Genomic DNA, 24,305 nt, shown 5'->3' on the forward strand with positions numbered 1-24,305 from the left:
TTGCTCGTGCACATTCACGCACGCCCATGCTACCTGGCGCCGATACACACGACACACGTTAACTCACACACGGGCACTCCGTGTGACCCACGCCCCACCCACTGCTGGTACACACGGCCACACGGAGACCACACACGCTCCTGCGGGGTGCACGCACACAGCCCTCACGCGTACGTTGCACACAGTAACCCGCGACATGCACACCCCCCCGAGGATGCGGTACGCTCCCCACAGCCACACAAGCGCGGGAGACTCGGAGACACCGTCGTGCGTGCGCACAAGCGCACACACGTGTGAGGCTAGTCTGGGAGGCATAGCCCCTCTGCGCACATGCGGCCCAGCCGGGAGCCCACCCCCCGCACCCAGCCACCATTAAGCTGTCACCAGCCGCCCCTTGGCCACCTCCTGCTCACCCCACGCTGCCGGCATCCCCCTCCCCACCGTGGCTGGGGCCATGGGGGTGGGGGCGTGCAGACACATGGGGCGCAGGACACACACATGTGCCCACCATGTGGACGCTCGTAAAGTGGTTGCCCTGGCAACAGCAACTTGAAAGACTCGGTTCTTCCTCTGGGGTGGGCAGGGGCGCCAGGGTGAGGCTGCGGTGGGGCGAGACAGGAGGTAGGAGGGGGTACGCCAGGCCACGCGCCCACCTTCCACCGCTGTTGGAGACCCCATCACCCGCAGGCCCCTAGAAACCCTGTTCTGCTCGGGGCCAGCCGCACGTGGTCACAGGAGACACACATTCACTCCGTCCCAACACCTTCACGCACCAGTGTGTCACCTCACGCAACCCAGCACCTCTGGACGCTCTCTGTCACCAACCCACACACTTTGTCACCCCCTGGACAGGCAGTGACAGACACCCTGTCGCACTGGCTGACTCACACAGCAGCTGGGAACTGGGGTGCACACAGACACGCCCTCCCTCTGGCCCCCGCCCCCCTCAAAGGAGCTGTCTGGGCCTGGCTGCCCGGGAGGCCACGGGGATTCAGGGGCTGGTTCTATTTGCAGGAAACACGGGTATTTACAATGCTTTATTTTTAAACCTTGCTTCTCCCAGACTGTGGCTGCTGTGGGGCGGGGGTGGGTGGAACAGTGCCTTGAACCTCCCCTGCTTCTAGAGCAGCCCGTGGGTTGCATGGGCTGTGGTCTCCCCAGTGCGCAAATATGCACAGAGAAACCGAGGCTCAGTGTGGAGTAGGGGGTGTCTATGGGCACGTGGCCCCTGTAGCTGATTTGAGCCTGCTGGCCCTAGGGTCAAGGCCAAGGCAGGGTTGGGACAGCGCAGGTGCACCCAGAGCCCAGGCCCTGTCACCTACCAGCCCTCTATGTTGTTTGCCTGGGAATTAGTTCCGCTCACTCACTACCTCCTCGGGTGCCCCCCCCCCAGGTAGCTCCAGGCAATGCCCCCGCCCCCACATTGCTCTGTGCTCACTTGGCAGGTGTGAAACCTGGGGATCAGAGAGGTCAAGACGCTGGCCCAAGGTCACAGAGTAGGGAAGAGGCTCACACCCCGGGCTGGATAATTCCAGAACATTCAACCACTGCCCTGGCCACTCCTCCACCCCTGACCCCCGAGGCTGGCCCCCCTGCCCTTGCTGCGCAGTCACTGCTCCCAGGGGGAGTGCTCTGTTCACTAGTGGAGGCCCAGGCAGAGGTTCTGGGAGGCCAGCGGCTGCTGGCCAAGACATGGACTTGGCTGGTGGAGAAGTTTCCATCTTAGCACCAGGAGCTGGTCCAGGCCTTGCAGGCCCCGGGCTGTACCTCAGGACCCCCAGGAACCAGAGCTGCAGGGGTGGAGGTGGCCCGGAGCCCTCTGTGTCTTCTGTCTCTCCCGCCACCCCCAGCTGGAGCATCTCCATACACTCGGCATTGCTCCACCCCACGATGAGCTGGTCACGGAGATGGCTGGGCCTCAGTTGGCTCATCGGTGAAATTGCTCCCACAGTCATTCTGTGCCCAGTGCAGATCCTCAGGGACTGGTAGTGTCATTCTCCCGCGGAGAAGGGAATGGGCTTGCCAGGGGTCACTGGGACAGCTCAGAGCTGCCAACTGCCGGCCAAGAGGCTCCTCTAAACTAGGCTTCAGGGTTCTTAATTTGACAGTCATCCTGGCCCCAAGCTGGACAATGCTGGAGTGGAGAGAAGCCTCAGCCCCGACAGGGGACACAGCCCAGGGTCAGAGCGAGGGGGCCAGGAGGAGCTGGTGGCCTCGGCCAGGATGGGGCCCTTGAGGCCCGTGGGCGGCAGGAAGGAGGTGGCCGGGTCGAGGCGAGGGAGGATGGGAAAAGCAGGGCTGACGGCCATCCCCACGGGGCCATTTGCAGCCACAGGCCACAGGTCAGGGGCCCTGTCCTTGGGGGCCCTGGGTCAGCAAGGCGGGAAAGCCATCAGGCCAGCGCAAGGGAGCCGGGGCCGCAGGGCAGGCAGCCGGTGGGGGCTGGGCTGGGGGTTGTGCAGCACCTGTGGGGCGGGGCGGGGGCTCACGGACGCACAGCCACAGATGTGCACACCCTCACACACACAGACACACATAAACACACTCAGAAACACAATCATATACACAGACCCCCCCAGGTCACACACTCTCCCCAGTCACAGCTGCACATGCGTACACACCATCACACATGCAAAAGCCACACACGTGTACAAACTGTCCCCCCCCCACGCACGCACGCGTGCACGCGGCAGCCCCGGCTGCCAAGGCTTGCGGGTGCCCTGCGGCACCCCCCCCCAGCACCCTGGCCCTTGCCACCCGTCTGCCCAACCCTGCTGTCTCGCGTCCTTGGCCTGGGCTGCCCTAATCCCTGTCTCGTGTCCTGAAGCCAGAAGATAAGGGGCAGCTGCAGCCCCAGATAAAGGAGGCACAGCCACAAATCCGGGGTGGCCCCGGCAGAAACGGGCACTGAGCCCAGGCCGCACGGGCCCTGCTGCTGCCACCCCATCCGGCCTGGCTAAGAGGGATGGAGAGAGGGCAGGGGAGAGACAGAGACACAGGGAGGGAGCAGGGAGACAGAAAAGAGGGACTCCGAGAGAGAGAGAGAGAGAGAGAGAGAGAGAGAGAGAGAGAGAGAGAGAGAGAAGCAGAGGGAGAGAGGGAGGCGGAGACCAAGACAGACAGACAGAGGGAGAGAGAGAGTACACGCAGCACCTTCCCCAGGCCCTGCCTCTCCCCATCTGAGTGCCTCGGTGTCCCCATCGGTCCCCTGTGCCACCTACCTCCTTTCTGCTTCTCCAAATCCAAATGTCAAGATAGGGCATTCAGAGGATGACTCAGGCCTGGTTCAGGGTGGGGAGGGGGGCATCTTCCTGAATGTCCCCACATTCTCCAGGGTGACACCTGGGAAGTTCTCATCCCCCTGCCACAGCCTCAGTGAAGGCAGGACCCCCAGAGCAGGTCCTGGCCCTTCTGTGCCTCAGTCTCCCAGCTATGATAAGATGCACTCACTCAGCAAGTGTTCATTGGGCACCTCCGGTGAGCAGGGCCTGGTGCTGGGTGCTGGGGACACACAGTGACTGAGGTGGACCCAACTCCCACCTTCTCTGAGCTCATAGTACAGTGGGGAAGATGGCATGTGGCCAGGTAGCACCAGGATGATGAGGGTCACGATCCCAGGGGGGATGCTCAAATGGCTGCAGAGCCTGAAGGGGGCAGTATCCCCAGCAGGGGGCAGTTAGAGAGGCTTCTGGAGGAGGAAGAGGAGGGGGGGAGGAGAAAGAGGAGGGGGGGAGGAGGAAGAGGAGGGGGAAGAGGAGAGAACTAGAGGGTGAGTGGAATGAACAAGGTGATTGGGAGCAGGGAATAGACTTCTGGCAAGAGGGAACAGCACATGCAAAGGCTGAGAGGTACAACTGGCTCATGGGAGGTCTGGAATGAACCTGGTGCTTGAGTTTAGGGAGTGAGGGGATAATGAGGAATGAAACTGGGGAAGGCAGCAGGGGATGGGTCCTGTAGGAACTTGGGGGCCATGATACAGGGCTGGGGCAGTAGGGAGACACGGAAGGATTGGGAGCAGGGGAAAGCCATGGTCAGATTTGTGCCTGGGAGGCTGGGTTTTGGGGGCAGGTTGGAAGATTGAGGCCCAGAAGTGTGTGTGTGGCCGGGGAGGGGGGGTGCGTGACGGGAGAGGGGATGGACTAGAGAGAGACTCTGGAGGGCAAGTGGGCAGGACACAGGAACCCACAGGCTGTGGGGGGAGAGGCAGAGGGGAGGCTGATGCCCCGGTCTCTGGCTCAGGACGGTGGGGCAGTCCCTGGGCCAGGGATCTCTGGGACCCACGGATTCAGGTGGATTTGGGATGAATGCCTGTTCCCTCTGCACAAAGTCAGAGAGTAGAATAAGTGAGTTAATGCAAGAAAAGGGCTTAGACAAAATGAGTGCTCAATAACTGTGTAGCCGCTGGTATACGATTAATACTACACCACTATAATAGTGAGCAATTAATATTACATCATTAATATTAACATTACCTCATTAATATTAATATTATTGTCAATGGCCAGTCCAAAGTCCCCTCTCTCTCCCTCCCCCCGCTTACAGGAGGCCCTCCCTGATTGCCTTCACAGAAAGCGCAGGGCATGGCAGGCAGAGCCAGGGAGCCCTTGGAGGCCCAGAAAGGCGAGGCTATGTTCCGACAGCTCTCTGTGGGCCTCAGTTTCCCCATCTATCCAACTGCCTCTCTGGAGTGGCCTGGGGTGCCTGTGGGGACGGTGGGGGTAGACTCCTGGTGGAACCTCAGAGGGCGATGGGACGGGCATCTTAGGAGGGAGGAGTGAGCTCGGTCCCAGGAGGTGGGCAGGCACAGCTGGGCAGGAAGTCTCGCCAGGACTGGACGCCACAAGTCCACCGTTTTTTTTTTAAAGATTTTATTTATTTTTTGACAGAGAGACAGACAGTGAGAGAGGGAACACAAGCAGGGGGAGTGGGAGAGGGAGAAGCAGGCTTCCCGCGGAGCAGGGAGCCCGATGCGGGGCTCGATCCCAGGACCCTGGGATCATGACCTGAGCTGAAGGCAGACGCTTAACGACTGAGCCACCCAGGCGCCCCCCCCCTTTTTTTTTTTTAAAGATTTTATTTATTTTTTGACAGAGTCCACCGTTTTATCCCCAGACTGTCCTACAGAGGGCAGCCGAGGCCAGCGCTGGAAGGCAGACCGCTCCCCCGGGAGCTCTCAAGGGTCGGGATTCGCCTGTTGTAGTCGCTGCTGCATGTCTGGCATCTAGGACGGCCTCTGGCACGCAGGCACTCAACTAATTACCTGTCGATAATGTCCTGCATAAAAGCCGTGGAGTTTGTTTTTTTTAAAGCCCCAGTTTTAAAGTTTTTCGAACACCCTTGTGGGTCGACTACGGCCCGTCGGGAGAACCACCGAGCAAGCACTTCAGCTCAGCGGTACTACCCGAAGTGCGACCCGAGGCTCCACCCCCACTCAGGCTCCGCCCCCTTACGTCGACTCGCGAACAATGGCGTCACTTGGAACGCCCCGGGCATGCGCATTTCCCCAGCACGACAGGAAGACGCACTCGCGACCCGGAAGGCCTTCCCGCCGCACTCCAAAGCCGGCGTGAGGGGGGCCGATGGCGGAGGGAGCGGCGGAGGCCCCAGCAGAGAGCGGTGGCGGCAGCGATTCAGGAGCCGGCGCTCCGGAACGGGGGGTGGCTCCCATTAAACCTCAGTGAGTCGCCGGGGCAGGGAGAAACCCTCACGAGGCCTTCCCGGCGCCTACAAGAGGTGCATGCCGGGTGACGGGGCAGCGGCCCGGGCGGGAAGCTCGCAGGCTCTTCAGTCTGGGCGGTTCCTGCACCCGCAGGGTCGGAGCGGACAGCGCACGTTGGGGGTTGTCACGTGTGCGAAGGACACCACGGTCCTTGCAGGGCTGGGCAGGGTTGGAGGCTGGGGCCGCAGTGCATGCTGGGGACTGTAGTCCGGGCGTATGGCGGGAGTAGCGCTTGTGCACCTGCAGCCAGCCTTAGCTACGGGCAGGGACTTGTGTCTGAAGCGAGGGCCGTGGGGCATGCTGGGGAATGTGGCGACTGTGGCCCCATTGCAAGGCATGCGGGGACATGTAGTTTTCTCTAGCCGAATGTGGCCGGAGATGTTTATGCCTGTTTGTAGTCTGGCTCAATACTCTGGGCAGTGGGACCCGGGGACAAAATCTGGGCTCTGCCTGTGGCCTTGAGGTGCGCCCTGACTGGCAGCTGGCTGGTTCTAAGTAATGCAGTTCCCATCAGCAGAGGCACCTAAGCAGGGACAGGTGTTCTCAGTCGCTTTCCCCAGCGTCCACTGCATCCGAGCTGGAGAAAGGACCCCTCCACAAGCCCTTTCCCCACTGCCTCTCTGCTGGCAGGTACCTCACCACTAAGGAGCAGTTCCACGAATTCCTGGAAGCCAAAGGGCAGGAGAAGCCCAGCCAGGAAATCAAGGCAGGCGACCCTGGGAGCAATGACCTGGCTGAACCCGAGGCCAAGCGCATCCGACTGGAAGATGGGCAGACGGGGGAGGTGGCCGAGCCCCGGGAGCAGCCGCAGGCTCAGAAGAGAGCCCGGGGCCAGAACAAGGGCCGGCCCCACATGAAACCCACCCACTATGACAAAAATAGGCTCTGCCCCTCCCTGGTCCAGGTGAGTGTAATTGTTGCTTGAAAGTCCTAGAGACCTTCGGGCTGAGTCTCTCTGCTCCCCCGTTCAATCCTCGGGAAGTTCTGACGTGTTATTGTCCTCATCTTCCTGATGAAGAAACTCAGCCTTGATGGGTTCCTGACTTTCCCCAGGACACGCAGCAGGAGGGGAGGGGTTTGAGGCTCACACCCAGGCTGCCTGGTTGGCCCAGCCTCCCCCCCATCCTCCCTGATGGCTTCTTGGTTCCCATTCAGGATTCAGCTGCGAAGTGTTTCTTTGGCGACCGCTGCCGCTTCCTGCATGACGTGGGCCTCTACCTGGAGACCAAGCCGTCGGACCTGGGCCCCCGCTGTGTGCTTTTCGAGACCTTTGGCAGGTGCCCCTATGGTGTGACCTGCCGCTTCGCCGGGGCCCATCTGGGACCCGAAGGCCAGAACCTGGTGCGGGAAGAGCGGGTCCAGGCCCCACCGGTCCGCAACGGCCTGGACAAGGCCCTGCAGCAGCAGCTGCGAAAGCGCAAGGTCCGCTTCGAGCGTGCCGAGCAGGCCCTCCGCCAGCTAAGCAAGGGCCACGTGCCGGGCCCCTCCCCTGAGGCCACGGTCCCTGAGGTCTCGGGGGCCGAAGGTGCCCCCGGGCAGGACAGCGGTGACACCCAGCAGGCCGTCCCAGAGCCAGGCGCTGATGCCCTCGCCAGTGGCTCGGTGCGGACCTGTGGGCCCCTGACGGACGAGGATATAGTCAGGCTGCGGCCGTGTGAGAAGAGGAAGGTTTGTGGACGGGGCTTCCTGCTGAGGGCGCTGGTGGTGTGGGGGCAGAAAGAGCCGAACGCACAGCCCCAGCCCCAGAGAGTCAGGGCTGGGGCGGAGGGAGGGAAAGGCTTCCTGGGAGAAGGGGCAGAAGGGGCGTCAGGCCTGCGGTTTCGACGGTTGGGCAGAAGCTCTGCGGCAGAGGAGGACACGGAGGACAGGACAGTCCTTCCACAGGATCCGTTGACTTGTGCAGAGGCCCGGAGGTTGGCGGGGGGCGGGGGGAAGCAGGGGAGCCCCAGAGGCCCGGCCAGCTTCCCCGGGTTTTGTTTCCCTGCAGCTGGACATCAGCGGCAAGCTGTACCTGGCGCCCCTCACCACGGTACGTCGGCCCGGCGCTGCCCGGTGTCTGCCCCTGCCTCGTGGGTCCTGGGGCTGCGAGAGGCGGCCGGGCTCCCTGCCTGCCGCCCCTCACGTATGCCCGTGTCCCCCGCTGCCCCCAGTGCGGGAACCTGCCCTTCCGGCGGATCTGTAAACGCTTCGGGGCAGACGTGACCTGCGGGGAGATGGCTGTGTGCACCAACCTGCTGCAGGGCCAGACGTCCGAGTGGGCTCTGCTCAGACGCCATCCGTGCGAGGATATCTTCGGCGTCCAGGTTGGTGCCGCCCCGCGGAAGGGAGGCGGGAAGTGCGGAGGGGCTCTGGGCTGCCTAGCTTTGGGGCAGGTTCGGGGTCGGATCTCCCTGACCCCAGGCCTGACTCAGTCATTCCCAGATCCCTCTTGCCTCAGCCATGGGCCCAAGGGCTGGCCCGATGCCCCTGTGAGGGCCGGGGGCCTTGGCGCAGGGCCACTTCGGGGAGACAAGGCCACCGGCTCCATCCCCATAGTGGGCAGGGACAGCCTGGACCAGCCCCTCACTCCCTGCTCCGCCCCCGGCCACAGCTTGAGGGCGCCTTCCCTGACACCATGACCAAGTGTGCCGAGCTGCTCAACCGCACCATCGAGGTGGATTTCGTGGACATCAACGTCGGGTGCCCCATCGACCTTGTGTACAAGAAGGTAGCAGCCGCGTGGCCCTGGACCTCCACGGTGTGGGTGGGCGGGAGCCCGGGACCTGGCCTTGCTCCCGCCTGAGTCCCTGGGGACCCGTGGGGGCCACTGTGCCTTGATTTCCCCGTTTGGACGGCGAAGGCAGAGAAGGCTGTAGGCCCAGCTCGTGTCCCGCCCTCCCTTGCTCCAGCCCCCGTTTCTCCCAGGGCGGGGGCTGTGCCCTCATGAACCGCGCAGCCAAGTTCCAGCAGATCGTCCGCGGCATGAACCAGGTACGCCCTCGGCCGCCCCGCCCCCTCCCGGCCTGACCCCGCGTCCCGCTGACCCCCGCCGTCGCCGCAGGTGCTGGACGTGCCGCTGACGGTGAAGATCCGCACGGGCGTCCAGGAGCGTGTGAACCTGGCACACCGCTTGCTCCCTGAGCTGCGGGACTGGGGTGCAGCCCTGGTCACGGTGGGTCTCGGGGCACGGAGGGCGTGGGGGCCTCAGGAGCGCTCGGCAGCCCTTCCTAATGGTCTCTCTCTCCCTGCTCCTCCCTCCTGCTCTCTGGCTCTCCCTCCGTCTCTGCCTCTGTCTGTCTCTTCGTCTCTCTGTCTCTCTCTCTCAGCCTGTCCCTCTTGATCTCTCTGGGTCTCTTTCTCTGTGTCTGGTCCTCCGCCTCCCGGCCCGTCTCTCCCTCCCCGCGCGTGGCTTCTCCTTCAGCTCCACGGCCGCTCCCGGGAGCAGCGCTACACCAAGCTGGCTGACTGGGAGTACATCGCGCAGTGTGCGACGGCAGCCAGTCCCATGCCCCTGTTCGGTGGGTCCCCTGCCGCCAGCCCCGTTCCCAGAGGCCACATGCCTGCCGCCCGCCCCCCCAGGACCCTGCCCTGCCCCCGGGGACGTCACTGGGCTGGCAGGACCTCCCCTCGAGCTCCCGCTTGCCCCCAGCTCCCTGAGACCCCCCAGCCTCTGTCCCTCAGGAAACGGGGACGTCTTGTCGTACGAGGATGCCAACCGCGCCATGCAGACTGGCGTCGCGGGGGTGATGATCGCCCGGTAAGTGCGGTCTGTGTTTGGGGGGCTACAAAGAGCCGGCTGGAGCCGCACCCACCTCCCTGCCCCCCTCCCTGCTCGGTGTTCCCGGCAGGTGGCTCTTCCAGGACAAGGGGCAGAGAGGGGGGACGCAGCTGCTGGGGAGGAGGCGGGGAGCGGGCCTCTGTGCGCTTGAGGGTTGGACCTCTTGGGCTTTGAAGGTTGGCTGAGCCCGGCAGGGAGGCAGGGACCAGGGCTCCAGCCGCCAGCCACCGACCCCCTCCCCGCCCCCCCGCAGCGGTGCCCTGCTGAAACCGTGGCTGTTCACGGAGATCAAGGAGCAGCGGCACTGGGACATCTCGTCGTCCGAGCGCATGGCCATCCTACAGGACTTCACACGTTACGGCCTGGAGCACTGGGGCTCGGACACGCAGGGTGTGGAGAAGACCCGCCGCTTCCTCCTCGAGTGGCTGTCCTTCCTGTGCAGGTGGGTGCTGGGGCCGGGGGGGTGGGGGGCCGTGTGTGGGGACGGCCCGGCCTCACCCCATGCCCGCCACCCGCAGGTACGTGCCCGTGGGCCTCCTGGAGCGGCTCCCACAGAGGATCAACGAGCGGCCGCCCTACTACCTGGGCCGCGACTACCTGGAGACGCTCATGGCCAGCCAGAAGGCGGCCGACTGGATCCGGATCAGGTGCCAGGAGACCGAGGCGCCGGGCTGTGGGAGGCCGAGGGGCCCGTGGGCCGCAGGCCTGACCCCACCCTGTGCCCTCTTCACAGTGAGATGCTGCTGGGACCCGTGCCAGCCAACTTCGTCTTTCTGCCGAAGCATAAGGCCAACGCGTACAAGTAGCCGCGGGGGGGGGAGGGGGTGTCTGAGGGCCCAGCGGGGCCTCCTGCTGCACGAGAAGACAATAAATTTTATTCTTTTAAAACCCAGGCCTTTCTGTGACCCCGAGGCTTCCCCGTCCCGCTCTGGGGAGCTTTGTCTCGACGCCGGGCTGACCCTGTCCCCAGCAGTTACTTTCCCTTTCTCATTGACGATCTCGCAGCCGCCCCCATGGGCTGAGCCCTGTGCTGGCCACCACGGCTGCCCAGGGAGGCTTTACCCACAAAGAAACTGCTAGGGCTTGCGAGGCAGGGGCCTCGGCCCTCGTGGGTGTGGATCCGGGCAGGCTGCCTGGAGGAAGGAGCCCTAGAGCTGCCCAGGGCATGGCTGGCAAAGGGTCTGCCCCACCCTTTGCGAGGCCTGTCTCTGGCTGCCTTGGTTTCTCCATCTGCCCTCTGCCCACCCCCCACCCCCCACCCCCACTGATACCGGAATCCCGACCAGTGGGCGGGCCGCAGCCTGGAACCTGCCGCCCGGAGTAACCAGGCAAACAGAACTCTGCAGGACTCTGAGCCTGTTCTCTGGGTGGGCCGCCGGGCCCCCACCTGCTGCCCTCCTGGCCTGCTGAGGCCGGGCGCCCTGCTTCCCCATGCAGCACCCCAAACCCTTCTATGCGCCTACGGCTCCCCAAGAAGGCTTCAGCCCCCGGGGCCTGGATGGCACCGAGGGGCCAGGCAGCCAGCCTGCTCCCACCTGCATGGAGCCTCTTCCTGCTGTGGGTACGAGTCGGAGGGTGTCGGGTGTGAGGGTGGGTGGGGGTGCCTGAGGGGTGGGGGACCAGGGCTCAGGAGTGCTTTCGTCCACAGGTTCCTCCAACCTGTATCAGCCCCCAAACCCGGAGAAAGAGGTGTTTCCAGCCCCTCCGGCAGGTACCAGCCCCTCCCCCAACCCTTGATGAGGACTCGGGGGTGTGTTGGAGGGGTCTGGGCCTATCCTGCCCATGCCCCTGGGCCTAGGTGGCCCCCAAAAGGTAAGGCCTATGTATCTGGTCCCTCAAGTAGGCCTTCAAGGGCAAAGCCTGTGCGCCCTATTGCCCAGACAGGTCCCCCAAATGATGCCCAGGGCTCCTGACTCCCAGATGGGACCCCAAAGGCAGGACCTCGTCCCCATTCCTCAGATGGACCCCTACGCCAGGCCTCTATCTCCTATCCCACAGATGGGTCCCCGAGGTTTGGGCTGTGCCCCTCACCCCCTCCACCCTATACTCCTTCCCCCAGGTGGGTCCCAGAGCTCCTCTCAGGGCTGCCCCTCCCTGGCCTGCAGGTTTCCAGATGGCACCCTGTGGGTGCTTCTTTGACCCCCGCATCTACCGAATTGAGTGGGCCACCACCGACTTCGGCCAGTCGTCCCTGTACAAGCTGACGGCAGTGGGCGGTGGGGGACCCCCCGGGGGCCCGGCTGGGGGCCCCGCCTCGCCAGGCACCTACCTCCTAGAGCCCCAGCACTACCTCAAGGCCCCGGTGCCGGCCCCACCGCCCCCGCCGTACCCACACTACCAGCCGCTGCCTGGGGGCCCCCAGTACCTCATGCCCTACTTCCCACCCGAGGGGCCTGGGCCAGAGGCTCTGGGCTTTGTGGGGGATGGGGGGCCCCCCGCCTACATGGAGCTGCCTCCGCCCCTGCTCAAGGAAGGCCTGGGGCCAGCCCCACTGCCGCCCGCACCGCCACCTGTCCCCAAGGAGAACAAGCTGCCTCCCCTGCTCATCACGCTCCCCACTGAGGCCGCGCTGCCCCCCGGCGCCTATGGCCACCTCAAGGGCCACCTCAGTCAGTTCCACGGGCCCAGCGAGCCCCTGGCCTTCCCCTCCAAGGAGCTGCAGGGTGGTGGGGCCGGGTCGGCCCTGCTCTACCCGCCGGGCCCCGGGGAGCCCAAGGCGGCCGAGGCAGAGGCAGCCCCACAGGGGGCGGGCGAGGCCAGGACCCCCGAGGCAGCCAGGGCCTTCGTGCTACCTGAGAAGGTGCTTCTGGAAGACGCAATGAAGCTCTTCGACTGCTTGCCAGGCAGCGCTGAGCCCGACGGGTCCCCGCGCACGGCCCCTGGGCCCGCCCTGCCGGACAGCAGGGGCGGCGGGGACGACTCGTCCAGCGACATCCGCTCGCTGCACCTGCCGGACGAGCTGCTGTCCTTTGACTACAGTGTGCCCGAGATTCTGGACACCGTGTCCAACGTGGACTACTTTTTCAACTTCAAGGCCCTGGATGAGGAGCCGCCGCCCGGCCCGGGGCCCCCAGCCGCGAACACCGTGGCCCCCGCGGTGCGGCCTGAGCTTCCCAGCAAGAGGAAGGCCGGCACCTCGTCCGCCAAGAAGGGCAGGCAGGGAGGCAAGGGCAAGCAGGCTGCGGGCCCGGCCAGCGCCGCCCCCTCGGGGCCCAGGCAGGAGCTGGGAGCCACCCCCCATTAAAATGGATTTGATCTCTCGGCTTGCTGTCAGCTTGGTGGCATCGCGGGGCCCGGGGACAGCGAGCTGAGGCTGGACACGGAGGACGGTCCCCTCCTCCGCCCTGTCGCAGCGGGCCCGGGGTCACATGGGAAGGCCCGGCAGGCCCCCAGCACCTCCTGGGTACTGGGCTTCCAAAGCTGAGCTGGGGAGCCCTACAGTCACAGGGAATTCTAAATCCCTCCTCCAAGCCCCGGAAAATCGGTCAGCCAGCAGAGAGGCCGGGGCGGGGGGGGGGGGGGGGGGGACTTCTGGAAGGTGGGGAGACGCTGTCCAGACTGCGCTGTGAGGATCTTTTGCCCAGGTGTTTGGCGGGGAGAGGGTTGCCCAGAGAGGGGCAGGAAATGGCCCAGAGATGAGGCCTACCCTCGCCCCCCCCAACCTGCTTCTCTCCCCCTGCAGAGGACCAAGGGGCCCTCCTGCCCCAGGCTCTGGGCTGGGTCTCCGGGGCCCCAGGGGTGGCTGGGTGTGGGGAGGCAGCATCAGTAGCCGGAACCCGGCACCTCCCGTCTGCCAGGCACCGCGCCGGGAGCCTGCTGGGCTCGCCTCCCTGCACCTTCCTTCCAGAGTTTCCAGAGTCTGCGCCTGCCCCGCCTGGCCCCCCACTGCCCTCCGCTTCCTGCTGAGCCCCCTCTCCCCGCAGCCACGTTTGGGGTATATTTGAGACTAAAGCCAAGTGCACTTGGTGAAGGGAAGGGCCCTGGCCAAGGACGTCGGAGGATGGGCTTGGTTTCCTTGAAGGTCAATGCGAATGTTAGCTGTCAGCCTAATGTGGAGGGTGGCTGGGGACACGCTCGCCCGGGAGGGCGGGGTAACGGCTCCCTGCTCTGTCTGCGGGTCGAGGCTTTCCCCGACCGGACCGAGATGGGACTGGACCAGGAAGCGGACCGTGGAATGTACTTTTTTAACCTAACAGGAAACTCACGGGGCCACCCAAGTTCTCCCTTCAGGTGAGGTGGCCGTCCCGTGCCACCCGGGAGTTAGAGTGAGGTGGTGGGTGGAGAGGGACCCCCACTGGCCGGCTAGGGAGAATACACAAAGCCGTGTACGTTGTACAGATGTGCGCACGCCTGTGCGTGCACACGTGTAGACACATGTATGCGCACCTGTATACACACGAGCTACATGCGTGTGCGTAGGTGTGCGTATCTGAATGTACACGCGTACTCAGCTGCTCACGTGTTCGCGTCATAGGGGTGGATACACATTAGGCGTGCATGCACACGCGTGTATATGTACACAAAACACACCCCGTGCATGTGTGTGCATGCGTCCACATGTATGTACATGTGTGTACACGTGAAATTGACGCTTCCAAACGTTTCTCCGTGTACGTAGCAGAATGCACACGTACGTGTTTGTATACACGTGAGGGTTTATACCCCAGGAATGGAATCCCACCGGTTGCTGCCTCTGCAGACTCCCCCCCACTTCTCTAACGGGACACGTGGCTGTGTCTTAGGCCTTTCAGAGGGTCACCTCTTACTCCGCCGGGTGCCTGGCTCCTTCACTTCACCGGCGTCCTGTTGAGGACCCGGGCTGCCCCGCTCCTGTCGCAGAGGAGCTGCGACATGAGGACGCCGCGGGAGGCGGCGGAGGCAGGTGGAAGGGGGACCGAACACGCTCAGAACACGCTGCACGCACACCGCCGCCGGCTGTTTTAATAGAACGCTTTAAGACCACGCTGGGCTCCTCCGGCGCGCTCAGCACCTGCCTCGGAAACATGCACAAGCCTTTCGGCACCTCCCGCACAGATGAATCCAGAAGCCCTTGAACCTGAGGCCCTTCTCCGTGTGCAGCAGTTTGGGGATGGCGTAGGCCAACCACACGGACAGCAGCATGGCCACCGTGAGCGGGATGATCGTGACTGCCGCCGGGATGGTGGACAGGGGGAAGGCCCCGTACACGTAGACGCTGAAGGTGGTCTCCAAGTGACAGTAGCTGCAAGGGGCGGTTGGAGAGAGGCCATGGGGTGCTGCCCCTGGGGCCCTGCCCTTCACCCCAGTAAATGTGTTAAAACCCACAGATAGGAGCACTGGGCCCCCGGTGGTCAGTTGGGACGCCGAGTTCCATTTCTGTCCATTTCAACTCTTCTCCAGTCTGAGTCTGCTGTCCTCTGTCTGCTGGCAACGGTCCTGTTTCCCCCCCAGGTTCCCTGTGGTACCCTCCTCCTCCGGGGACCAGCAGTCTCCCTGACTCCATAGCCCAGGCTCAGTCTAGAGAGGCAAACAAACCATCCCATTGCCAAGTGGAAGCAGAGGGCGGGCATGATGGGGCCGCGGGCATCCACGAGGCAGGCAACGAGCGGCAGGGTGGAGCAGGCCAGAAGGGAAGGGCATCCCAGGAGAGGGGACCCAGGGTATAGGAGAACTCACTGGAAGCATGGTGCAGAGAGAGGAGCTGATAGGCCCAAAGGTAGTCCTCTCCTCTGGATATGCCACCCCATGTCTTCCGCCCATGGCCATCCCAGAGTTGGCCCCACGAGGTCAGGGTGTGGGGTCTCAAGGGAAGGCAGGGTCTCCATGTGCTTTGGGGGTGGACTTTGTATCTGTCTAGAGGGGATAGATGATGGGGGGGAAGGATATTGTCCCATATGCCCCCTTCCAGTGGGAGACGTTGGTAATCTAGGCCAGCACGCCTAGAAACCTCTTTGCACATGTGGGTGGAAAATATTCAACAACAAGCTCTAAGGGGGAAAGGCTGAAATTTGTAGGGTGTGCTGAGTCCCATGGTGTAAATTCTCCCACCGTGGCTGATTTCAGCCTACCAAGGGAAAGACAGTTGGCTTGCAAGATCCCTGGAGATCTAAGAGTCAGCTCGTGCACGCCACCGACGAGGTGGGGCTTGCGAGGGACGTGGCTGCCAGCCATTGCTCTTCCCCCAGCACCCAGCATGGGCTCTGAATAAGGACTTATTTAGTGAGTGAGCAAATATCATCTAGAACTTAAAATATCACTCTTCCCAGGGACAGTCTGGGCTGCTGGGAACACTGATGTTTATCCAGGACCCGCCAAGGGGAGGGAGAAAAGTGGGTCCCTCGCATGTGTGTGACCCGCCCCAGGAGAGCCAGCCATCCCCCCAGAGGCCCCTGGCACAGGGCGATTCACCCCTTCTCACCTGTAGTACGGATCCACGATAGAAATGTAGAAGATGTAGATTCCATTCCTTTGGTCAAAAATAACCTTGTTTGCCGTCGGGCCTCCCAAGATCTGATACGGGACATTTGGCCATCTCAACGGGGCATCGTTGGCTGGGTCATGGCAGCTCACGTAGTTCTGGGGAGAAGGACAGAGGCATGCCCACTGGCTCCGGAGGCTGGGGAGGGCCGTGCCAGTGCTCACAGATGCACCCCCACTGCATGCAGGGCCCCACCTGCAACACTTCTCACCAAACACCCCCGGGGGACACTGTGGGTGGCTGCTCAGCCTTTATCCTGCCCTCCTGTGTCCGGGCCTTCCCATGCTGCGGGGGCTGCGGGCTTGGCCGCTCTGCTCGCCAGAATCCCTTACAGCCCTGAGTCCAGGTGTGAATGAATACTGCCAGGTTCAAGTACTCTTGGTGTTATGGGCTGAGGCGTCCCCCCCTACCCCCCCCCCCCCCCCACCGAGCCCACTGCCAGTCATATGCTGGAGTCCTAACCCCCAGGGCCTCAGAATGTGACCTTATTCAGAGATAGGGTGTTTTTCAGGTGATCCAGTTAAAATGAGGTCGTTGTTAGGGTGGGCCTTGATCCAGTATGTCTCGCGTCCTTATAGAAAGGGGAAATTTGGACCCAGACGTGCCCAGGGAGAACATCACGTGTAGACAGAGGCAGAAATTGGGGCATATGTCTACAGGCCAAAGAACACCAAAGACGACCAGCAAACCACCAGAGACTAGGAGAGCCTGGAACAGATTCTTGCTCACTCTCGGAAGGAACCGACCTTGCCAACACCTTGATCTCAGACTTCTGGCCTCCAGAAGCGGGAAAGGATCCCTCTCTGGCGTCGAAGCTGGCCGGTGTGTGGTGTTTTTGTTAAAGCAGCCCTAGCTAACTGATACCCCTGGGAAATCCGAAGGCAGAAAAGAGACAGAGCCACCTTCCTGGGGCTTCTCACTGGCGCTGCCGCCCAGCACGGTCGTGGCGTCAAGAAGTGGTCAGCTGGTGGCAGCAGCTTCTCCTCCCCGTCCCTGGGTCCCAGGATCTCATCTGTGACTCAACTGCTTGCACTTGACCGGAACATCATGCTGCCTCCCTGAGTGGGAAACTTTGCTCTTCTGCACTATTTGCTGGTGGGCCCAGAAGGGAGGGGGGCTGGGCTTATAAACAAAAGAAGAGACAGAAAATGGAAAAGCCAGAAAGTCAAAATGATGGTGGGCCCAGCGATATAAAAAACGGAAGGGCTCCTCTCGCATGGCATGAGCAAAAACCCAAGAGACATCGAAGACAAACTGAGGGAGGCATTTGCAAACTGTATTGCAACCGAGAGTTAATTAACCTCTTGGCTCTATAAAGAGCTCTTGACAAGCGAGGAAAAGAAGTGAAAGTGGCCCTCAAACAGGAAAAGACACGAAGCCCAGCCCATAGCGGAAGTCAGGCGCACGGAAATGGACGAGTTCGTCCCGGGGATGGTACACCTAGCTGGTGTGCTGTGGGGACAGGCGCGTGGTGGGAGGCACGTGGCACCAGCCCGCGGAGGGGACCTTCGTGGCATCCGCCCAAACTGCACACGCCTGTAGCCTGTAACCAGCCAGCCCTACCCTGCCTGCAGGTAGCTCCACAGGACAAGGGACCCACGCGGGTGGATGGAAGTGAGAGACTGGAAGTGGCCCACGCCTGTCAGTGGGGCAGCGGCTGAACAACCCCAGAGCACCCTCCCAGGGGAGCACAGTCATGTGACTTTAAAAGGAAGCTGCTCTCCATGCCCCAAGGCCATGCTGTAAGGGAGCCCGGGCTGCCCTGCTGGGGAGAGAAAAAGCACACGGACAACTCAGCTCCTGGCTAACAGAAGCCCCACACAGGAGAGAACCTTCTTGCACCCGCCAGCTGAATGCCCCTGCAGGGGCGCCCCCGCCCATGCCTCGGGTCTAAGGTGCAGAACCTCGACAAACAATCCTGTTGAGTTGGGGGTGGATGGTTTGGCAGCACTCGGTAGTGGCTAGTTATCCGTCTTACTGCCCTTTCGGCTTTTCTGGGTTTGAAAGTTCTCAGAATTAAAAACAGAACACAGATGCAGAAGCAATGTCCACGGTGTGGATGGCCACCTGGGTGTATGTTGCCCATCCCCAAGCCCTGCCCCCTCCGCGGGTCCAGGGACGGAGTGAGGGCGGACACCTGATTTCAGCTGTGCCCTGGCGCCAAGCACCCCTTGGATGTCAGCTTCCCCGGTGTTAACAGCAACAGGCCCTCCCATTTGTCAGCAGCTCCCTGCGTGGTGGATCTACACAGTGCCCCACAAAGCACCTCTTTTCCAGCCCCCGGCCCCCCCCAGCACACTCCTCCAGCCGCTCTGGTCCTTCCCTTGGCTTCCTTGGCAGACACATCCTTAAGTCAGAATGCCAACAGAGCTGGTTCTCAAACCCCTGCCAGCCCTCCCTTGTCCTCCAGCGGCCCCTTATGTTTCGCTAGCCGCTGGGCTCCTCTGTGGCACCTCTGAGTTTCCCACGTGCAAAGAGAGTGCTGTATTTCCTTCTGCTGCCCGCTTCGTCCCTACGATGTAAATGGCCCCAGGGTCAGCCCACGTGTTCAAGCTGGAAATGAGGACGATGCTTGGCTCTTCTCTTCTCCTCCCACATCATCCAGTCCCTCACCAGCCCCTGTTGGTTGGGCCCCTGTTAGGCACTGGATGTGCCCCCCCAAATTCATATGTTGAAACCCTAGCCCGCGATGGGATGGAATTTGGAGGTGGGGCCTCTAGGAGGTAATGAAGTTTAGTCGAGGTCCTGAGGGTGGAGTCACCAGGGTGAGATTAGTGCCCTTCTAAGAAGGGTCACCAGAGAATTGAAATCAGGGTCTCAAGGAGATATTTATATACCTGTGTTCATAGCAGCATTAATTAACCACAATGCCCAAAAGGTGGAAGCCCCAGCGTCCATTGACAGGTGAATGAATGGTGTCCATCCATCCAGTGGAATGTTATTCAGCCTTAGAAAGGAAGGGGCTCTGGGCGCCTGGGTGGCTCAGTTGCTTAAGCGACTGCCTTCGGCTCAGGTCATGATCCTGGAGTCCCGGGATCGAGTCCCACGTCGGGCTCCCTGCTCGGCAGGGAGTCTGCTTCTCCGTCTGACCCTCCCCCTCTCATGTGCTCTCTCTCTCTCTCTCTCTCTCATTCTTGCTCTCTCAAATAAATAAATAAATTAAATAAAATAAAAAAGAAAGGAAGGGGCTCTGACCCCTGCCACGACGTGGAGGGACCCCGAGGACACTGTGCTCAGTGAGAGGAGCCAGACCCAGAAGGACACATCCCGCAGGACCCCACTCCCAGGAGGTCCCCAGAGGGGTCCTGTCCACAGAGACAGAGAGGAGATGGTGGGAGCCGGGGCTGGGGTGGGGGTGGGGAGTCCATGCTTCGTGGGGACAGAGTCTCCATGTGGGGAGATGGAAAGTTCTGGAGACAGAGTGTCGGATGGTTGCATGACAGTGTGAGTGTGCTTCATGCCACTTAAAATGACTACAATGGTACATTTTATGTTGTGCATATTTTACCACAATTGAAAAAACTTTTATAAAAATCCTTAATTTTTAAAAGGGGTATGGGGCACCTGACTGGCTCAGTCAGTACAGCACTCAGCTCTTGATCTCAGGGTTGTGAGTGTGAGCCCCGCGTGGGGTGTAGAGCTTACTTAAAAAAAAAAAAGAATCCTTCAGGGTGCGCCTGGGTGGCTCAGTTGGTTAAGCCTCCGAACTCTTGGTTTCAGCTCAGGTCTTGATCCAGGGTTGTGAGTTCGAGCACCACACTGGGCTTCATGCTGGGCTTTGAAAAAAAAAAAAAAATAGCCTTTGGGAGTAAAAAAAAATTCAAAAAGCTGGGTCATATAAAGACCATGTGAAGGCGCCTGGGCGGCTCAGTCGTTAAGTGTCGCCTTTCAGCTCAGGTCATGATCCCGGGGTCCTGGAATCGAGTCCCGCATGGGGCTCCCTGCCCAGCGGGAAGCCTGCTTCTCCCTCTCCCTCTGCCTGCCGCTCCCCCTGCTTGTGCTCGCTCTCTCCCTGTCAAATAAAATCTTAAAAAAAAAAGAGACCATGTGAAATGAAAAAAAGGAGACAGTTGCTTAGCCTAAAGCCCCATTTATATTGAAATAGCTAGCTCCATCTTGTGGGTTTCAGTGGCTAAGGGGCCGTATAAACAGTCTATCCAGTGACTGTGCTGAAAATGCAGGCATTGTGGCTCCAACATGATGGAAAAGCCTCTCATCCTACAAAATTGCCCATCCCCAGGACTGATGAAAAAAAAAATTGTAATGGGACAATCTCTCATGCTTGGAATGACAGCACTAACAAGAAGAATGCAATACTCCATATGGGCACAGTCGGAAAATAATAAACGCAAATCATATATGTGTGGCTTTCTCTATAAAAAAAAAATGATCAGGGACGTGGTGCTTGCACAGCATGGTGAGTGCATGAAACGCATCGCCTAAGTGAGTTGTACACTTTAAAAGGGTTGGTTATATATATATATATATATAGGTTAGGTGAATTTCACCTCAGATAGGAAAAAAAAAAAGTAAACCCACCGTCAGTAACAAAGTAAATGATCAAACTGAGACAGGAGGAGTGTGAGAAAGCTTTGAAGGTGCCGGGCTGAGACGGGAGCCAAGTGTCTACGCGCGGAACGGGCCTCAGGTGTGGGGAGCGAGCGCCACCTGTTGGCGGCGTTGCTGCGCTGCGCGGCGTTCGCGCCCTTGGCAATGAGAGGCTGAGTAGACGGAACCTGCGCACGGGGAGGATCTCGTGTGCACGATAGAAACGCTCCCGCGGCGGGAGAGGCCATGAATTTAATCAGCCCCGGTAGTGATAGGCATTGGGATGGTTCTGGAATTTTGCACATTATGAGAATGCCTCCCCCCCACCCCCACCCCCGCCCACCCCAGGGCCTTGGTGCCGACATCCGCGATGGTCTGGCCAACTCCCTTGAGAGAGATTCCCGAAGACTTGCTCGCCTCGCACTCCCAGACGCGGCCCCAGGTGTCCTTGTGTGCATTCCCACCCCCACCCCCTTGCTGTGGACTGAAGGTTTGCGTCCCCCCAAATCCCTATGTTGAAACCTGACCCCCCCAGGTGAGGGTACGGGGAGGTGGGGCCTTGGGGAGGGGCTCAGGTCATGAGGGTGGGGCCCCCATGAATGGGATGAGTGCCTTTATGCCTTCTGCCGTGTGAGCACGTGGGGAGAGGACAGTGGTCAGTGACCCAGGAAGAGGCCCTCGCCAGACACGGACCCTGCCGGCGCCTTCAACTTGACCTCCCAGCCTCCAGAACCGTGAGAAGGGAATGTCTATTGTCATAAGCCATCCAGCGAGCGCTGTTGGAGCAGTCCCCGAACACACCCCCGGCCTGACCAGTCAGCACCGACTGCCCGCTGGCCGAGGCGCGCTGTTCCGACCTGTTTTGGAGAAAGAGTGAACGCTACCTCTCGGTCCCAGGCGAAGGGTCCTTTGTCGCCGGCGTTCTCCATGACGGTGGTCCAGTTCTGCGGCTGGGCCCGGCAGAGCGCCGTCTGGGCGGTCAGGGAGTACGTGTACGTGAACAGCCCGTGCACCTCCAGCAGGACGAACTCTGCCTTGATAACCTCCTGGAACTTTCCTTCCCGCCACCTAGGACACACGCGCAGGGCTGGGCTGCAGGGCGATGAAGCAGCCCTGAGGTGTGCTGGGGGCTGGGGGGGCAGCAAGCAAGGCGGGGGAGGGGGGCCGGCCTCACCAGGCTGACACTTCCTGACACTTCGAGGAGGGACCCAGCAGCAGGTGGGACAGAGGACGGCGGGGAGGTGGGGGGCACGGGCCCTGTCTCCCGCAGGGTGGCCACAAAAGGCCTCTCTGAGAAGCAGAGACTGGGAGAAACTGATGTGAGGGTCTATAGCCAAAAACTATCACTTGTAAAGAAATAAATTAGTTAATAAGTAAACCAGTACACAGATGAATAAAACCCTTCACACCTGTCCTCTGACACTTTTCTGATGACATCTGCCACTATTCCAAAGGGATACATTTAGGGCTGTTGACTCGGATTGTTCTAAAAATCACCGTTTTGGGGGCACACAGTCTGTGATCTCCTGCCAGGTGGGAGCTTACGCCCATCGCCTGACTGGTCACTCTTCTTGATCTTTACCCCATGTGGGCTTGCGTCCCCCCACATGGCTGCTCTGAGTTTGGGGCTTGGTCCCGCGTGCCCGGCCCACAGTCTTGCCCGCGCGTGGGATTAGGGCCACGGGGAGTTGAGATGGGACATTCTAATGACCCCGCCTGTTTTGAAGTGTAAGCGGGTTCCTGCCGTCATGAAGTCAGTCTACTACTATTGAGTTGGATGGTCTGCAGGGCACGGAGCTGAGCCACTGGCCGACACGTGCTTGTTTAAGTCAATCACCATTAAGTACAATGGAAAACGCCAGTTCCTCGGGCGCCCTGGCCACACTCGGAGCCCTCAGGAGCCACGTGTCGCTCCTGTCACCTGGGTGGCACGGAAGGATGGAGCATTTCCACTGGGCACTGCTGGTCTGGGGCAGCAAGGAGGTAGCTCCACCTCAGGGTGGCGTGGTTCTGGGCCCCCCGGGCTGGCCGACCACCCACGACAGTGTAGAAGCTATGCACGGGGGGTGTGCCGGGGCTGTGATGAAGGAGGGCGGCACAGTCCACGGAAGGGGAGCAAAATGAGAGCCGTGGGCTAGGCCGTGTCCCCCAGACTCCCGTGTGGAAGCCCTAGCTCCCTGTGTGACTCTGTCTGGACGTGGGGACTTTAAAGAGGTGGTTGAGGCTGAGTGAGGTCGTAAGGGCGGGCCCTGATCCCACAGGAGGGGGGGAGAAGCATGGCTGTCCTCACCCCCTCTGCCACCTGAGGACAGAGGCAGAAGGTGGCTGCCTGTAAGCCAAGGAGGGAGCCTTGGCAAAACCAGCCCTGGCGGCACTCTGACCTTGGACCTCCAGCCTCCAGGACCAACCGTGAGAAAACTAGTGCCTGTCATTTAAGCCCCTCGTTGGTGGTATTTTGTTATGGCTGTGTGAGGTAAGACGTTACAGGAAGAGGGGGCGCCTGGGTGGCTCAGTTGGTTGGGCGTCCGACTCTTGGTTTCAGCTCAGGTCACGCTCTCAGGGTCATGAGATCGAGCCCTGCATCAGGCTCCCGCACTCAGCGCCGAGTCTGCTTAAGATTCTCTCTCCCTCTGCCCCTCCCCCACTCTTGCTGGCTCTCTCTCTCTCTCAAATAAATAAATAAATCTTTAAAAAAAAAAAAGCCATTGCAGAGAGAGGGGCACAGTAGGGGCAGGGCCCGGAGGGGCCCCTGGGGATCTGGGGTGTGCAGAGAGGGGTGGGGAGGGCGGCGGGGAGGAGGGAGTGCTAGGGGAGTGTGTGAAGGGCCCTCCCGGGGTCTTACAGTTCCACCACGGGCTTCCATGGGGTGTTGTAGTAGACGAGGTGGGGGCAGCCCAGCTTCTCATACTGGTAGTCCACCACCAGATCCTCACTGGCCTTCTGTCCCTGGAAGTTGGGGTCGTAGGCTTCCCTAGGTAGAGACGGGAAGGGGGCAGCATTCAGAGCCGTGGTCAGAATGACCCCGGGAACGCTGCGACGGTTAACGTCACAGGCCCGCTAGGCCGGGCCGGCTGCTGGGCTTCAGGCTTGCCAGCCCGGCCTTTGGACGGGAACTGCAACGCTTCCCTGCACCCCCAGCCTCCGCCATCAGACCGTGGACGGGCCAAACCTGTGCAGTTATGTGAACCAACTCCTTATACTCTCTCTCTCTGTGTCTTTCTCTGTCTCTGTCCCTCTCTCTGTCTCTCTTGTCTCTCTGTATCTCTCCATGTGTGTCCTGTCACCTCTTTCCCTGAGGCCCTGCCTCATGCACCCCTCCGTGCCCCCACGAGGGCTGACTGCAGGCTCGCTGGTCAGCAAGCCCAGCAGTGCCAGGTTGGGCCTTGGCCGTGAGTGTGGACAGGTGACTGACTCCTGGCTTGTATCTGAGGGGCCGTGGTGTATAAAACACACGCACGTGTCTTCCCCTGCTGGGGGTCGGGGGCTCCCTGTGCCCGGGTGCCAAGAAGGGCCAAGTCCCCCCCATGACCGCTCACTGGCACTCGGGACCAGCGGCGCTGCACAGAGGGTCACCCTGGCCCTCACCCCCTCCTGCCTTGGCTGACAGTGTCTGGCTACCTCTGTTCGCTCAGGTGAGGTGGTGGCAGGCTTGCAAGATGGCAGAAGGGTGGCCTGGTAGGTGGGCAGACCTGGGCTGGGGGCCCTGCCACATCACACTGGCTCCCTGCTGACCTGCACCTCCCCTACCTGTCCCCTCCCCACCTCAGATTCCCTACTGTCCAGATATCAACCTAAAAATGATTTCCGATTTGCCTTTGGGGTTA

At 61.3% G+C, this 24,305-nt stretch overlaps 3 protein-coding genes and 1 long non-coding RNA gene across 8 annotated transcripts in view; 2 read left to right on the forward strand and 2 right to left on the reverse strand.

The window, feature by feature from the left end:
- Positions 1-4,821: 4,821 nt before the first annotated feature.
- On the reverse strand, positions 4,822-5,549 carry LOC144379272 (uncharacterized). The gene is made up of 2 exons (XR_013441989.1): positions 5,451-5,549; positions 4,822-5,274 (listed from the first exon to the last, which is right to left on the reverse strand). It is a non-coding gene; the product is annotated as an uncharacterized LOC144379272 (long non-coding RNA).
- On the forward strand, positions 5,510-10,364 carry DUS3L (dihydrouridine synthase 3 like). Of its 4 annotated transcripts, XM_036111920.2 has the most exons (13): positions 5,510-5,677; positions 6,350-6,623; positions 6,875-7,387; positions 7,707-7,748; positions 7,870-8,022; positions 8,310-8,426; positions 8,624-8,689; positions 8,760-8,870; positions 9,120-9,216; positions 9,380-9,455; positions 9,730-9,918; positions 9,995-10,123; positions 10,210-10,364. In XM_036111920.2, exons 1-13 carry the CDS (start codon positions 5,580-5,582, stop codon positions 10,280-10,282), a joined length of 1,938 nt encoding a protein of 645 aa, XP_035967813.1. In that variant the 5' UTR covers positions 5,510-5,579; the 3' UTR covers positions 10,283-10,364. The 4 variants fall into 4 exon arrangements, with proteins under 4 accessions (XP_035967813.1, XP_077913156.1, XP_077913157.1 ...); XM_078057030.1 differs by having other exon boundaries at positions 9,025-9,455; XM_078057031.1 differs by having other exon boundaries at positions 9,120-9,455.
- A 147-nt stretch (positions 10,365-10,511) lies between these two features.
- PRR22 (proline rich 22) lies at positions 10,512-12,738 on the forward strand. 2 transcript variants are annotated; one of them, XM_036111923.2, is made up of 3 exons: positions 10,512-11,037; positions 11,125-11,187; positions 11,536-12,738. In XM_036111923.2, exons 1-3 carry the CDS (start codon positions 10,930-10,932, stop codon positions 12,718-12,720), a joined length of 1,356 nt encoding a protein of 451 aa, XP_035967816.1. In that variant the 5' UTR covers positions 10,512-10,929; the 3' UTR covers positions 12,721-12,738. The 2 variants fall into 2 exon arrangements, with proteins under 2 accessions (XP_035967816.1, XP_035967818.1); XM_036111925.2 differs by having other exon boundaries at positions 11,582-12,738.
- A 1,648-nt stretch (positions 12,739-14,386) lies between these two features.
- The window catches only part of CATSPERD (catsper channel auxiliary subunit delta), a 46,009-nt gene continuing 36,090 nt past the window's right edge, over positions 14,387-24,305 (reverse strand). The window contains exons 19-22 of the mRNA XM_036111918.2: positions 23,324-23,452; positions 21,366-21,549; positions 15,874-16,031; positions 14,387-14,697 (exon numbers count right to left, since the gene is read on the reverse strand). Coding sequence (XP_035967811.1) covers positions 14,460-14,697; positions 15,874-16,031; positions 21,366-21,549; positions 23,324-23,452 — 709 coding nt within the window. The 3' untranslated portion in view covers positions 14,387-14,459. The remainder of the gene's footprint in view (positions 14,698-15,873; positions 16,032-21,365; positions 21,550-23,323; positions 23,453-24,305) is intronic.

The sequence above is a fragment of the Halichoerus grypus genome, chromosome 1 (assembly GCF_964656455.1).
Source record: "Halichoerus grypus chromosome 1, mHalGry1.hap1.1, whole genome shotgun sequence".
In the NCBI taxonomy this organism is placed as follows: domain Eukaryota; kingdom Metazoa; phylum Chordata; class Mammalia; order Carnivora; family Phocidae; genus Halichoerus; species Halichoerus grypus.